We start from the raw sequence: 15,046 nt of genomic DNA, 5'->3' as shown, positions 1-15,046 counted from the left end.
CAAAGATTAAAGAAAAAAAAAACACTATTTAATTTTGGGGGGAGGTAGAGGATAGTCAATCAAAAAAAAAAAAAAAATCCTTAATACAAAATGAGCCAAACGCTGCTAATGACCAATGATTTTCTTGCTATACACTGGAGACAGGTTATCGCTTTGTGTGCTCACAGTCTCTCTTTTTTTATCTCTCTTTCTGAGATGTCTCTAAAATTGAAAATGATCACATGCAGTTTTTTTTTTTTTTTCCTTTTAAGGTAGATGAAGTAATAGGAGGTTAACAAAAGCCAGTAAGAATTAGAAAACATGCTAAGTACATCCTTTTTGCAAAATTGTACAACATGTTGCTGGCTATCTATCACACAAATTGTTGGTGCCCTTTTTTTCAAATTTATTGAGTAATGCTTTCTTTCCAGGTGATTTAGATAGAGTTTAATGGATTTTCAAGACAGTTGCACATAAACTGTGTTGATGCACAAACATATATATGCACATACATACACATACATTTGCACACATATACACACGTATACATATATCTCATCTCATCTCATGAAGACCCCCATTAGTATATTTTCACTCTATATATTTCCTCTAGCAAAAATGAGCATGAATAATGATTTTATAATAGAAAAAAAAAAAAACTAAAGAAAATCAAACCAGAAGTGTGAAGTGGTATGCTGTAAGAGTCCAATAAAATAACTCAATGTACATTTATGTAGTGGTAAAGTGCTAGAAAGTTCTTTCATTAGTATTTTAAAAACGATTAGAGTAAAAAGAAGTTTGCAGCTTCATTTGATGGTGGTGACCACAGGCACCATAGGAATGGCACTGGCTGAGCTGGAGTTGATTATGTCCTCGTACTCTGGAGGTGGGTCTAAATGAGGTTCTGTATCACTCCTCCTCAGGTTTACCTGGCCAGTGGCTTCTTCATAGGTCGGTGGGGGATCGCAGTTGGATAGGCGAGTGGAGACAGAATCTGAGCGCCCAACTACATATTCCAGAAAGCCTGGAGACAATCCACTGCTGTCGAACACTTCGTCTGGTGGGGGAGACGGAGTGATAATATTAAGGTGCTGAGGAAAAGGAATGTGGCCTTCAGTCACTGTCTGTCTACGAGTTTTGTTTCTTAGGAAGCATCTCCAGATTAGGAAAATGACAAGGAGGATAATGAAGAGGCCAAAGATTAATGGAAAGGTAAGGTAAAATTGGAACCAGTCACTTCCTCTGTTACTGTCTCCTTGTTGCGCTTTTGTGTAGGTGCTCCAAAACTCTCTCTGAAAATATAAGACAAAATAAATTGAAAGTCAGTATGACCCAAAGATGGTAAATATAAGACGAATAAATGTCTGGGTTCAATGAACATACAAACAAAAAACCAATACCAAATTTGTTGGTTCAAATGACCTACATTCTATATTTTCCATGATGAGAAATTACAAATACATCATTAAGCTCACCCTGGATCCTCCCTAGAATGGTCAGTCAGAACCCAAGAGTCTTTTTGAAGACTTGGAGTTATTTACATTTTCAGCTATGACATTTTAGAGGGAAAAGTAAGGAATGAGGGTTCTCCCCTTTCCCGATTATACCAGATAACTTACCCTTAAAAGTATGTCAAATATCATTCTCCATATCCAACTACAAGGTTCTCATCACCAATCCCCATCATCATTAACAGGATGTGCTAGTTTCGTCTGTTGTAGACTTTCATTCTAACACTCTACAGTTGAACACGTTGCTTTGTAATGGTTCTCCTGCCAGACATTCCTCCTCAACTCCCACTCTACCCCCAGAATTTAGTACACAGATGCTGACTGAAGGTTGAAATTACATATTGTTCCTAGGAGAGGCCTCAGGCTAATGAAGAAACTGAATTAGGTTACTTACAAACCTGGACCTTAATCCCACATGAAAGTGGTCTAGTAGTTAAAGTCTTTAATGTTTGTGGGGAAAATATTTAATAGACAGAAAAAAAAAAAAACCCACCTCCCAATTACTAACTATGAGGCCTTGGAAAGTTACTCATTTAAGCCTTAGTTTCCTCATCTGTAAAACAGGATAATACAAACCTACCTTATAGGCTGTCTGAGCATTAAATGAGATAACTTTTATATTATATCTAATTAAGTCCCTGGCATATAAATACTCAACAAATAGTAGTTATTATAATTAAGTTTTATATACTTAATCAAGTCTCTGCCTCAAAATGACTGATTAATCTATCCCTTACTTTGGTACAAAAACCACCCTCAATCCCAATGCTACTGACTCAATTTTTCAATGTTTAAGCTTAGTCAATCAGTGCTTTTTCACAATCTTTTATATTTGCAGGTATTACAGGTCACTGATATTATTTAAATATGTGGCATTCATGGAGGTAGCTCTTGGAACTCATATTGGAAAAAGTGGAGATGGGGAGGAGACTTAGGGTGTTACCTAAGTGGGCAACTAGAAGGAATTGGACTACATCAGGGATTGCAAACTCAGATGTCCCATGGGGGCATGGCATTTACATAAAACACCAAGTCTGGTTCCAGGTAAGACTCTAGGCTCTAAAGCCAGCACTAGGGGGAGGGGGAAAGGGAGGGGAGAAAGATAAATGAGTAAAGGGACACAAAAATCAACTACACTGCACACTGAAAAATTAAAATAAAAAAAATAAAATAAAGCTAGCATTACAATATATAGTTCTATATTTTATTTACTAAGTCATAGAGTCTTTTAAAATACTGTGTGGGCATTATAATGACCCCAAATCACCAATCTTTTACCCTTGAACCATATCTCCTCTAAGATACATTATTACTCCAATGTTCTGTGGTTCTAAGACATTTGCACATGTAATAAAAAGTACTGTATGATTTACTAAAGACTGTGTACATATTCACAATGAATTGCACCTAAAAATGCAGCTGAAAATATGCAAGTTTCAATATTAAAATGAGCAGTAGAAGTACACACCAGATATAGCATTCATTTCTGGATGTTGGAAAAATCTGAAACCTCTCAAATGACTCATTAGTTTCACTAGTATTAAAAATTTAAACACAGGTAGAAACTCATAAAATATAGATGTATGAAGCTTTTTTAAAACAATAAATGTGCTTCTAAAACTATCATCAACAAAAGCAAGGACAAAAACCATATGATTTTCTCAATAAACACAGAAAAAGCATTTGACAAATTTCAGAATCCCTTCATGATAAAGACCCTCAACAGATTAGGTATAGAAGGAAAGTATCTCGACACAATAAAATCCATATATGACAAACCTACCTTCAACATCAACCTGAATGGGGCAAGACTGAAGGCCTTTACTTTAAAGAACAGGAACAAAACAAAGATGCCCACTCTCACCACTCCTATTTAACATATTATTGGAAGTATTGGCCAGAGCAATTAGGCAAGAGAAAGACGTCAAGGACATTCATATTGGAAAAGACGAAGTCAAATTGTCCCTGTTCATAGGTGATGTGATCCTATGTATAGAAAAACCCATAACCTCTACAAAAAAACTCCTAGAGCTGATAAACAAATTCAGTAAAGTTGGAGGATACAAAATCAATACACAACAATCAGTAGCATTCTTATACATCAACAATGAATAAGCAGAAAAAGAAATCAAGAAAGCCAGCCCATTTACAATAGTTACCAAAAGAAAAAAAAATTATGAAAAATTTGAACAAAGAGCTGAAAGAACTCTACAATGAGAACTACAAAACACTGATGAAAGAAATTAAAGAGGACACCAAAAGATGAAAAGACATTCCATGTCATGGATTGGAAGAATTAACATTGCGAAAATGTCCATACTACCCAAAGTGATCTACAGATTCAATGCAATCCCCATCAAAATACCAATGACATTCTTCACAGAAATATAAATAACAATCTTAACATTCATATGGAACAACAAAAGACCCCGATTAGCCAAAGCAACCTGGAGGAAAAATGAATAAATGAATAAATAAAACTGGAGGCATAACACTCCCTGACATCAAACTATACTACAAAGCAATAGTAACTGAAACAGCATGGTGCCGGCATGAAAACAGACAAATGGAGCAATGGAACAGAACAGAGAACCCAGAAATCAACCCATGTACTCAAAGACAACTGATTTTGACAAAGGCACCAAGAACATACATTAGGGAAAGGACAGCCTCTTCAATAAGTAGTGCTGGGAAAACTGGATATCCATGTATAGAAGAATGAAACTAGACCTATACATCCCACCATATACCAAGATCAACTCAAAATGGATTAAAGACTTAAGTGTGAGACCTGAAACTATAAAAATCCTAGAAAACACAGAGGAAACACTTCAGGATGCAGGACTGGGAAAGACTCTGAATAAGAGCCCAAAAGCACAAGCAACAAAAGAAAACATAAAAAAAATGTGATTATCTCAAACTAAAAAGCTTCTGAACAGCAAAGGAAACAATTAAGAGAGGGGACAGACAACGTATGGAATGGGAGAAAGTATTTGTTAACTACGTATCTGACAAGGGATTAATATCAAGAATACACAGGGGACTCAAACAAATTCACAGTAAAAAAAAAAAAAATCTTGGGGGATAATTGGGAGGGGAGAAAGGGTACAAAAGTAATTTCTGGTAATGGATATGCCCCCAGTATGAATCTGGCCCTCACATCATGGACAGGAGGGGGGACAATCAGCTTTGTATCTCATGAACATTCATAATAAATAAATAAATAAATAAATAAATAAAGTTACTAGTATGAGAATCATGTCCTCCTGGACTAGTTATTAAAAATAATCTGTAGATTGCCTTGGGTAGAATGGATATTTTTACAATGTTAATCCTTCCTGTCTAAGAGTACAGTATGTCTTTCCACTTTTTTGTGTCCTCTTTAATTTCCTTCAGTAGTGTTTTGTAGTTTTCATTGTAGAGATCTTCCACCTCCTTGGTTAAATTGATACCTAGGCATTTTTTTCTTTGGTGACTATTGTAAATGAGCTTGCTCTCTAGATTTCATTTTCTGCTAGGTTGTTATTGGAGGATAAAAATGCTATTGATTTTTGGGTGTTGATTTTGTATCCTGCAACATTACTGAATTTTTAAATAAGCTTTAAGAGTTTTTTGGTAGAGTCTATAGGTTTTTCTATATATAAGATCATGTTGTCAGCAAACTAGGACAGTTTGACCTCATCCTCTTCAATCTTGATGCCCCTTATTTCTTTCTCTTGCCTGACTGCTCTGGCTATTACTGCCAATACTATGTTTAATAGGAGTCGTGAGAGTGGGCATCCTTGTCTTGTTCCTGTTCAGGATGGTATTGGCAATTGGTTTGTCATAAATGGCTTATATTGTACTGAGATAGTTTCCTTCTATACCTAATTTGCTGAGAGTCTTAAACATAAAGAAATGTTGAATTTCATCAAATGCATTTTCTGCATCAATTGAGATAATAATATGGTTTTCATCATTAGTTTTTTTGATGTGGTGTATCACATTTATTGACTTGTGTATGTTGAACCAACCTTGCATCCCTGGGATGAATCTCACTTGATCGAGAGTCTTAAACATAAAGAAATGTTGAATTTCATCAAATGCATTTTCTGCATCAATTGAGATAATAATATGGTTTTCATCATTAGTTTTTTTGATGTGGTGTATCACATTTATTGACTTGTGTATGTTGAACCAACCTTGCATCCCTGGGATGAATCTCACTTGATCATGGTGTATAATTTTTTGGAAGTGTTGCTGTAATCTGATTACTAGTGTTTTGTTGAGGATTTTTGCATTTATGTTCATCAAGGATATAGGCCTGTAATTTTCTTTTTGGTTCTATCTCTATCTGGCTTTGATATCAGGGTGATGCTGGCTTCATGGTATGACTTTGGGAGAATGGTTTCTGTTTCAATTTTTTGGAAAAGGTTGAAGCGAAGTGGTATTAATTCTTCTTTAAAGGTTTGATAGATTTCAGATGTAAAACCATCCATTAGTGGGCTTTTCTTTGTTGGAAGATTTATGATTACTGCTTCAATCTCATGGCTTCTTATTGGCCTGTCAGGTTCTCTATTTCTTCTTGGTTCAGTCTTGATAGTTTGTATGTGTCCAGAAATTTATCCATTTAGTACAGCTTTTCATATCTGTTGGTATACAATTGTTTATCTCTAATAATTCTTCATATTTCTGTGGTATCAGTTGTAATGTTTCTCTTTTCATTTCTGATTTTTGTTATTTGGAAGGTAAAAATAATCTAAATAAAAAGTTAATGACAGACGTATTTCTTTGGGAAATAGACTTATTTTGTCCTTGAGGCAATAAGACCAAATGAAAATTCACTTAAAATTGACACTAATATAATTGTCACTCAAACAAATAAATTCAGTCTATGTAAACAATTTATGTAGTTCTTTGTCTTAGTGAAAACAGACAAATGATATTTAGAAAGAGCAAATGATTTCAAGACTTAGAACAGTACATTAGAGGGAATGGAAATTAGTGGTCAACAATTATACTTATTGTGCAGAAACTTCTGTGTGCCTACACAAGAACTTCTATAATAACTAAATCATATTTTTACAGTGATCTTAAGCACAATGTAAAAGACTTGTTTAAAGAAGAAGAGTCATTAGAGAGACTCTACAGTCTTATATCAGGCTAAAATTACACAAATTATAGAATCTGAATCTGCCAGAGAGGTCTGGAAAACCATTTCAAAGGAAGGAGCCCCAAGTGGTAGATGTTTCATCATGGTAGGTGAGTTGTAGAACAAAATTCAGTAGGTGCAAGATTCTATTAAATAATATTTGTTTCTCTTTTGTTATGGGTTAAATGTGTCCCCCAAAAGTTCATGTACTGGAAACTTGACCCCCATTGTAAAGTGCTAACAGGGTGGGAAATCCAATTATGGCATTTGAAAGGGCCTTTGAAATGATTAAATTGTGAGGACAATGTCCTTGTGAAAGGACCGATCCATTCATGGACTAATAGGCATGGTTCTGATGGCTTTGTAAGGAGAACAAGTGAGAAGATTAAGCTCTCTTGCTCAGTGCATTCTCTCCATGTGACACCCTGGTCATCACAGGATCCTGTAAGGAGTTCTCACCCAGAAGAAGACCCTCACCAGATGTGTTCCCTGGACCTTGAACTTTCCAGCCTCCAAAACTGTAAGAAATAAATTTCATTTCTTTATAAATTACATAGATTCAGGTATTCTGTTATGAGCAACAGAAATGGAGTAATACTCCTTTTATAAATTGTGAGCTTTTCTGTTTTGAATTTTCTCACTGCCATTTATGAATAGAATTTAAGTGGCTCAAGACCTGAAGAACTCTATTCATAAATGGGAAAGGCAGAGCTGAGCATGTTTTCCAACTTTTGTGAATCAGCTCAGAACCTACTAGGAAAGCTGGGAATGGGATGATTTCCCAGTGAGTTTGTGTTGCTGAGGAGGGCCCAGCAGCATTTATGGACAGCACAAACACGGCTTCTCCCTTTCCTTGAACAAAATGACAGAAAAGGGAAAGAAAGACGGGAGAGACGAGGGACTAAACACCAATTTTAACTCCAAAAGCTACCCTGTTGGGAGCGGAAGGTAGAAAAACTAGGAAGATCAAGAAAGGGGCTGTCCAAAATTTTTAAGATTCCATATTAAGAGAGATTTTCTAGGGAAATAGCTGGAAATCATACAAGTCACTTAATATTTTTATATTAATTTCTTTGTCTATAAGGTAGGTATATCTAACTTCTGAGAATATAGAAAAAGAGATCATTTATAAATTGACAGAAAAAGTAAGGTGTTATCTTGAAAACTGCCACTAGGGGTAGACAAGTGTTGAGCTCTTTTATCTGCCCATAATCCTGCTGACTGGGCCAACTGTTGAGCGAGGGCTGGGTCCGGAGCTCACAGACCCCTCAAGTCCATTCACAGACTGGGTCAGAAACCCTTCACACGCAGGTCTATGTGGTAAGTAATCGGGAAAAGGGTCCTTGGAGCCACAGGTTCAATAGCATGGCTGTGCAGAGTGGACGCCTGAGGCACTAAATGCCAGCCAAGCGGCAGTGCCATGCAGGTGCACTAACTCCACCCATATGCACACATAATTTGCTTACAAAGAATGTGCTGCACCACCCCCAACCGGACCCAAGGCGAGGGGGCCTGATTAAATTATTCTATTTTCCCAATAATCCACCCCTTCAGGGTCCCTCGCCATACAATCTATCTGTTCAGAATCTTCCGTGATGTTCCCTTAGCAAGGATAAATGACCCTTACGTTTACGTAACCTATTGTCTGTTCAATATGCCTTAAGGCTTGTACTTCTGTCCTTTTAACCTCTAGCTGCATATGTCTGGTTAGTAGTCACCATAGATGTGATCCTCCACACGAATCCAGCAGTCATACTGATGGGCAGTTCAACACACATTCAGCAGGTGATAATGCCAATGTATGTATGTACCCAGTTGACTCTGGTGCAGTGCCTGCAGCCAGAACACTATGGGTAAAAAGACAGAAGAGTTATTGGTACCGATATGGGAAGTCCTCACCCCTCTGGTAAGATACATGCCAGTTTGCCATCCTGAGAAAGGATGGATGCAGGAATAGGTATCTTGCCTGGTTTGGGGCCCCACAAGGCCATACAAACAGATGACCAGTAACTCTCTGACTTTGTCAGTGGTTCCACAAGATCCACCTGCCACCATGTCAGGGGCACTTTCACATGAGTTATCTGCCCATCAGGGGGGCAACTGTCTGCTCATCAGGAAAACATCTGTCCATCAGGGGAATTTCTTCTCGGGTTTATGCAGCACCCAGCAAGCTATTGACCACCCAGTCTTGCAGCCAGTATGCTGTATTCTCCAGTGTAGCCACCCAGCTACATCAGCTGCTGGAGCTCTCTCCAGCCATCTTACCTTAGGCAAGTCATCAGCTTCATCATTTCCTGGACTGGCTAAGGGGAAGTATCCTGTGACATGGAAAAGAGGTAGTTCTTTCTCATGCCCCAATTCCCATAACTCTTACCACATGGCTTGTACCCACAGGGGTCGGTGGCCTAACATCCACCATTGATATGTCCAAGCAGATATCCAAAGGGTTAAACCTTTGTACATAGCCCAGCTGTCAGTACAGATGGTTAATGGCCCAGGCTCATTTTTTATCACCTACCATACTGCTTTCAATTCAGCCCATTGACTGCTTAGCCCTGTGCCATTTTCATACCACATGGGCCTAGCACATTTTGCAAATCTTTGGACAGAGGACTCGTTGACACGGTGCTCCTGTGTTCTATATATGCTCGCCATTTAGACAAAGTGGGAGTCTGAGCAACACCCATTTTAGGGTTGGTTGCCCACGTGTGCAGCCAACCTATTATGAGGTATGTTGTCCTTACTAGGACTTTGGAAGTTCCTGTGATAGCTTCAGTGGCTATCAAGGCAGAATACACAGCTGCTAACTGCTTTTCTATTAGGGTGAAGTGCACTTCAGTGCCCTTCCAGAGCTGAGACCAGAATCCCACAGGTGTGTGGAATTGTTCCTGTCTCTGCCACAAACCCCATCCTAACCCTTTCTGGGTTATAAGTACATCTAACTCAAAAGGCTTAGTGGGGGCCAGCCCGGTGGCGCACTGGAGAGTGCACCGCTTGGGAGCGCAGCGGTGCTCCCGCCGAGGGTTTGGATCCCATGTGGAGACCGGCTCCCGCTCACTGGCTGAGCGTGGTGCAGGCGCAACACCGAGGGTTGCGATCCCGTTGCCGGTCAGTAAAAAAGACAAAAAAAGGAAAAAAAAAAAAAAGACAAAAAAAGGCTTAGTGGGATGGGCCACTTGTAAATCTTGTACTTGCTATATTGCCCTTTCTGTAGACTGGTAAGCCTGTCCTACTTCCTCAATCCGATCCCAGAGAGCTCCTTCCTTTGACAATGCATATAGTGGGCATGCCATTTGGGCCATATGGGGTACAAAAGCTCTCCAATACCCCAGAAGTCCCAAATATGTCTGTAGCTAAGCTACAGTTGTGGGTCAAGGGTATGGCTGTATCTTATCTATAATAGCTTCTGGGATGACTCTTGTATTTCCCGACCAGATCACTCCTAGAAATCTGTCTGACAGCCGAGGTCCTTGCACATTGGCTGTGTTCACAGCCCACCCACATTGTTCCAAATGACTTAGCCCGTGTGGGAGCTGCCTGGGTTAAATCTGCAAGAGAGTCAGAGGTTAGTAACACATCATCAATGTAGTGAAACGTTGTAACCATGCTGGGCCTAGTCCACTTGGCTAGGTTCCCAGCCACTAAACCATGACAGATGGTTGAGCTATACAGATAACCTTGGGGCAATACTTGAAAGGTCCACTATCTTTCTTCCCACATGAAGGCAAACTGATCTTGGCTACCAGCAAAGACTGAAATAGAGGAAAAAGCATCTGCAAGGTCCAATACATAATGATAAGTTCCCAGCTGAGTCTTCAGCTGATCCAGCAAGTCGTGAACTGAAGGCACAGCTGCATGCAAATGAGGTACTACTTTGTTTAGTTCTCGATAATCTACAGTCATTCTCCAGGTACCATTAGGCTTTTTTGCTGGCCACACCAGAGCATTAAATGGGCTATGAGCCAGATGAATAATGCCAACTTTCTCTAGTTCCAATATAGTGGGACTTATGTCTGCATGTCCTCCTGGTAGGCAATACTGCTTTACATTAACTACACGTCTTGGCTTGGGTAACACCTGTGGGTCATGTTTAGCATATCCTCGTAACACAGGCTTTACTGTCCGTATTCACAGCTGAAACTCTCCAACTGTTGTTTGCAGGTGCAAACGATAAAGTACATCCATACCCAAGATGTATTCAGCTACGGGAGATATATAAACAGTATATACACGTGGAGGTAATCTTCCTATGCCCAATGGCAATGACACAGCTTTGACCTCAGTACTATGTCTTCTATAGCCATCTGTACAAACTGTGGCCCCTGGAAACTTATCTGGATTGCCATATATCAGGCTACATTCTGTGCCTGTATCCACCAACGCCAAAACATGTTGCACATTTGTCCTTGACCAACATATTGTCAATTCAACATGAGGCCTCTGGTCCTCGCCTGCCCCCAAAAGACAAGTACCTTAGCCCGCTCTCTAATCGAAATACAACAGTTCTTCCGCCTCCTAGGGAACAACCAAAAAATCTTTTAAATACACTGAGAGTCCCTTGCTACCTGTTTCTACACATTTGGTAAAATGCTGTTAAGGTCGCAATTACTGCCACAGGGCAAACAGAACTGTATTTGACTGCCAGTCAATTTTCTTTTTATCAACCCCTGCTACAAACAAGTCAACCCACATCTGCTTATGGCTAGTCTTGCTTGGTCCCTTTGGGATAAAATCCCAAGCATTTCTTGGGGGTTTGGTCTTAGCCACCTTTCGGACCCCTTTTGCTTGTCTTTTCTCCTCTACTTCACCCAGGCTGGCTATCATGGTCTTTACCTCATGCATAGGACAACCAATGTATGGGGCCAGTACGGCCATCATTAACCCAAAGGATGTTGACGGGACATTTTGCAGCACTATGTCTCTCATGCTGCCTGTAAAATTTTCATCGTCCGGGCCACTAGTGTTCACATTAAACATGGGCTGCTGCATCCCCAGCTCTCGAATGATTTGGACCAGCTTCACATATGTTTGCCATTTACTAACAATCTTGGACAATTCTCCAGCATTTGCCCACATGGTTCCGGCAGCCGCACTCACCCATTCCATTAAGGAATAATTACCTGGCCCTTGTGCATATCTGCGGCTATTCTGCAGCTGTTGCCTCAGGGATGGGTGTATAGTAATGGAGGCCAATTTTTCCATCTCCTCACCAGAGCATACCACACTATCCACCCCTAGGTCCCATAACCGTGATAGCCAAGCAGCTAGGGTCTCCCCATGTTTCTGCCTGAACTATCTCCCCAAGTCAACCAGTTCAACCTGGGTATACAGGACATAGATGGTGTACCGGGTCACCTGTGGATTGCCCACCAGTTGCCCATCTGGTCCCATAGGCTGTTCATGCTTTATTTTCTGATCACAACAGGTCATGCCTGGAGACGCATGGTTTCCCCCAACTCACCACTGAGTTGGTCATCTTCCCTGGTGTGAGGGGCAGGAGTGGCCAGTCACTGCACATCGTTCTCCAGGATAATCATCCACGCTTCCAACAACTCTGCTTTCTGCTGCAAATCTTGATCAGTTTGCAGCATAGTGAGGAGCAGCCAGGCTCCGTTCAGCAGAAAAGTGGCCACTGGGCACCACATGCTCAAGGACAGCCACATTTCCTCCCCTTCCCACGGGGCTTTCTGCTGTAGTGCCTGGTGTATTAGTCAGGGTTCTCCAGAGAGACAGAATCAATAGGATATGTTATAATTATATGAGAGGGATTTATAGGGGAATTATCTCACATGGCTATGAAGAAAAGTCCCATGACAGGCCGTCTATAAACTAGATACTGGTAGCGTGGCTCAGTCCAAGTCCAAAGGCCTCAGAACCAGGGAAGCTGATGGTGTCCTTGGTGTAAGTTCTGGAACCCAAAAGCTGAAGAGTCTCAAGCTCTGATGTCAAGCTCCAACTCCAGCGGATCGAGAGAGAGAGATTCACCTTTTTCCTCTGTCTTTTGTTCTCTCCAGACCCCTAGTGGACTGAATGGTTCCCACCCACACTGAGGGTGGGTCTTTCACACCCAGGCCACTCAGACTCGCATACTAATCTCTGCTGGAAACACCCTCATGGACACACCTGAAAAGATTGCTTTACCAGGTTTCTCAGCATTCCTTCATCTAACCAAGTTGACATCTAGAATTAACCTTCACACCTGGTCTATGCTGCCTTGCAGTACAGTGCGCAACAACCACATTCCAGTCAACAGGAAGGTGGCCATAGGACAGAGCATATCCAAAAGTAGCCACATTTCCTCCTTCTACCAGGCGCTTTCGGCCCCTGTACCTGCTTAGAATCCTGCCGACTATGCTAACTGTTGAGCTCATTTATCTGCCCATAATCCTGCTGACTATGCCAATTGTAGCACTCTTTTACCTGCCCATAATTCTGCCGATGATGTCAATTGTCGAGCTCTTTTGTCTGCCCACAATCCTGACAACTGGGCCATTGCCGTGCTAGGGCTGGGTCTGGAGCTCACAGACCCCTCAAGCCCATTGTCCAGACTGGGTCACAAACCCTTCACTTGCAGGCCTATGAGCAAGGTAACCGGAAACAGGACCTTGGAAGCCATAGATTTGAGAGCATGGCCATTTGCAGCAGACGCCTGAGGCACTCAACACCAGCCAGAACTGTGGCGCTGTGCAAGCACACTAACTCTACCCACCCACAACTTATTTACAAAGAATGTGCTGCACCATCCCCAACCAGACGTAAGGCGAGGGGGCCTGATTAAATTATTCTATTTTCCCAACAAGAAGTTGCTGGGAAACAATGTTTATGCTTGGTGTGATAAGTGCCAATTCAATTTCTTGGACTACCAGTTGAAGGTGATATAAGAGAGTACTTCAAAATGCTCGTGAAATGATTCGTATTATCTTTCAACTCTATCTTTCTATGAACGTTTTGAAGTACCCTCAGAGCTGGGGGATGAAGAAGAGGGCAAAGGTTGAGTCTTGTTTAAATTAGTTATGGGGACTATTTTTTTGCCAGGTGGCATACAGCTTACATAAAGTAAACCCTCGTTAATTTAGATGTAATTATTTGGAAACTGTTAAGGTTTGGATTTGGGACACTTGGAGGGAATCAATCAAGGTGGGGCATTTGGTTGGTGTCCTGGTGTAAGAGGCAAAAGAAGGAATCTCAAGTCCTAAAATACCATTAGTGACCAATATGTAATACTGACTATTTTAAAATTCATTCTTTGCTATCGTTAAGGAGGAGAAAAAGCAAGTTGCTGGATTATGCTACTATTTGAGTAAGGGGAGATGGTATATATCCATGTGTGCTGATATCTACATATCTACATGAAACAAATGTATGTAAAGATGTATAGAAATCTCCATAGGAAGGTTACCTTTTGGGTTTGAGGGAAGACATTTGGGAGTATAGGGATAGGGACAGGAGGAAGGCGTCATTATAGATCATTTTATGTTTTATTCCTGAACATTGTGGATGTAGTACTTCTTCCAAAACTAAGAACAAATTCATTCATTCTCTCAGAGAAGGCAACAGGTAGAAGTAACCCTTTCTGGCATTCTGGCTATAAATTACAGGATGAGGAAGCAGCCAGTTTGAGATGCAGAGAAGATTTAGGACCCGTGTGTTTAGTGAACATGGAGGGTGAAGTTGGCCATTGAGGGCTGGATGCAACAGGGAGAGCATTAACTCTGAGTCTGAGCACATGGAAGAGACCTGCACACACTGCCTACAAACCTAAATGCCAATTATTTTTTTAAAAAGGGAAGGAAGATACCTGTTGTACAGATCTTTTGCTTAAATAAAGTCACCTATGTAATACAGATCACAGAGCATGGAATTGAGATGACAGCAGAGCAGAAATGATGCAAAGACTTGTTTTGAAACCAGATGCTTCAGGCTGTATCACTTACTAGCTGTGTGGTTTTAGAAAATGACACTACCCTGAACCCATTTTCTCAACTTCATTTGTAAAATTGGGATGATCCACAGCCCACAAAGTTGTTGTTAACAACACAATGTCTGGAAGGCACCTGAAATGGTACCTAGCATATAGCATACACTTACAACACTGATTATTTTAAAAATGGGTAAAAAGGCTGGGTTTCATTTTGAATTAGATTTAAAAACCGCCTTGTCACTGTAATCATTCTATATATGTTAGGTTATCCACAGAGTATTTAAAACATAATGTCAATTGTGTTTACTTATTAAGAAGCCTGGGCGTGGGCCGGCTCCGTGGCTTGCTCGGGAGTGCTGTGCTGGTAGCACCGAGGCCACGGGTTCGGATCCTATATAGGGATGGCTGGTGCACTCACTGGCTGAGCGTGGTGCAGACAACACTGTGCCAAGGGTTGTGATCCCCTTACCAGTCCAAAAAAAAAAAAAAAAAAAAAAAAAAAAA

At 40.6% G+C, this 15,046-nt stretch overlaps 1 protein-coding gene across 1 annotated transcript in view; it reads right to left on the bottom strand.

Moving 5' to 3' along the window:
- Window positions 1–616: 616 nt before the first annotated feature.
- Window positions 617–15,046, bottom strand: part of PRRG1 (proline rich Gla (G-carboxyglutamic acid) 1) — a 106,464-nt gene continuing 92,034 nt past the window's right edge. Inside the window, exon 4 of the mRNA XM_008582823.1 lies at window positions 617–1,271. Within this exon, the coding sequence (XP_008581045.1) occupies window positions 786–1,271 (486 nt within the window). The 3' untranslated portion in view covers window positions 617–785. The remainder of the gene's footprint in view (window positions 1,272–15,046) is intronic.

Source organism: Galeopterus variegatus, unplaced genomic scaffold (assembly GCF_000696425.1).
Source record: "Galeopterus variegatus unplaced genomic scaffold, G_variegatus-3.0.2 Scaffold2729, whole genome shotgun sequence".
In the NCBI taxonomy this organism is placed as follows: domain Eukaryota; kingdom Metazoa; phylum Chordata; class Mammalia; order Dermoptera; family Cynocephalidae; genus Galeopterus; species Galeopterus variegatus.
This window is presented reverse-complemented; position numbering and strand designations above follow the sequence as displayed.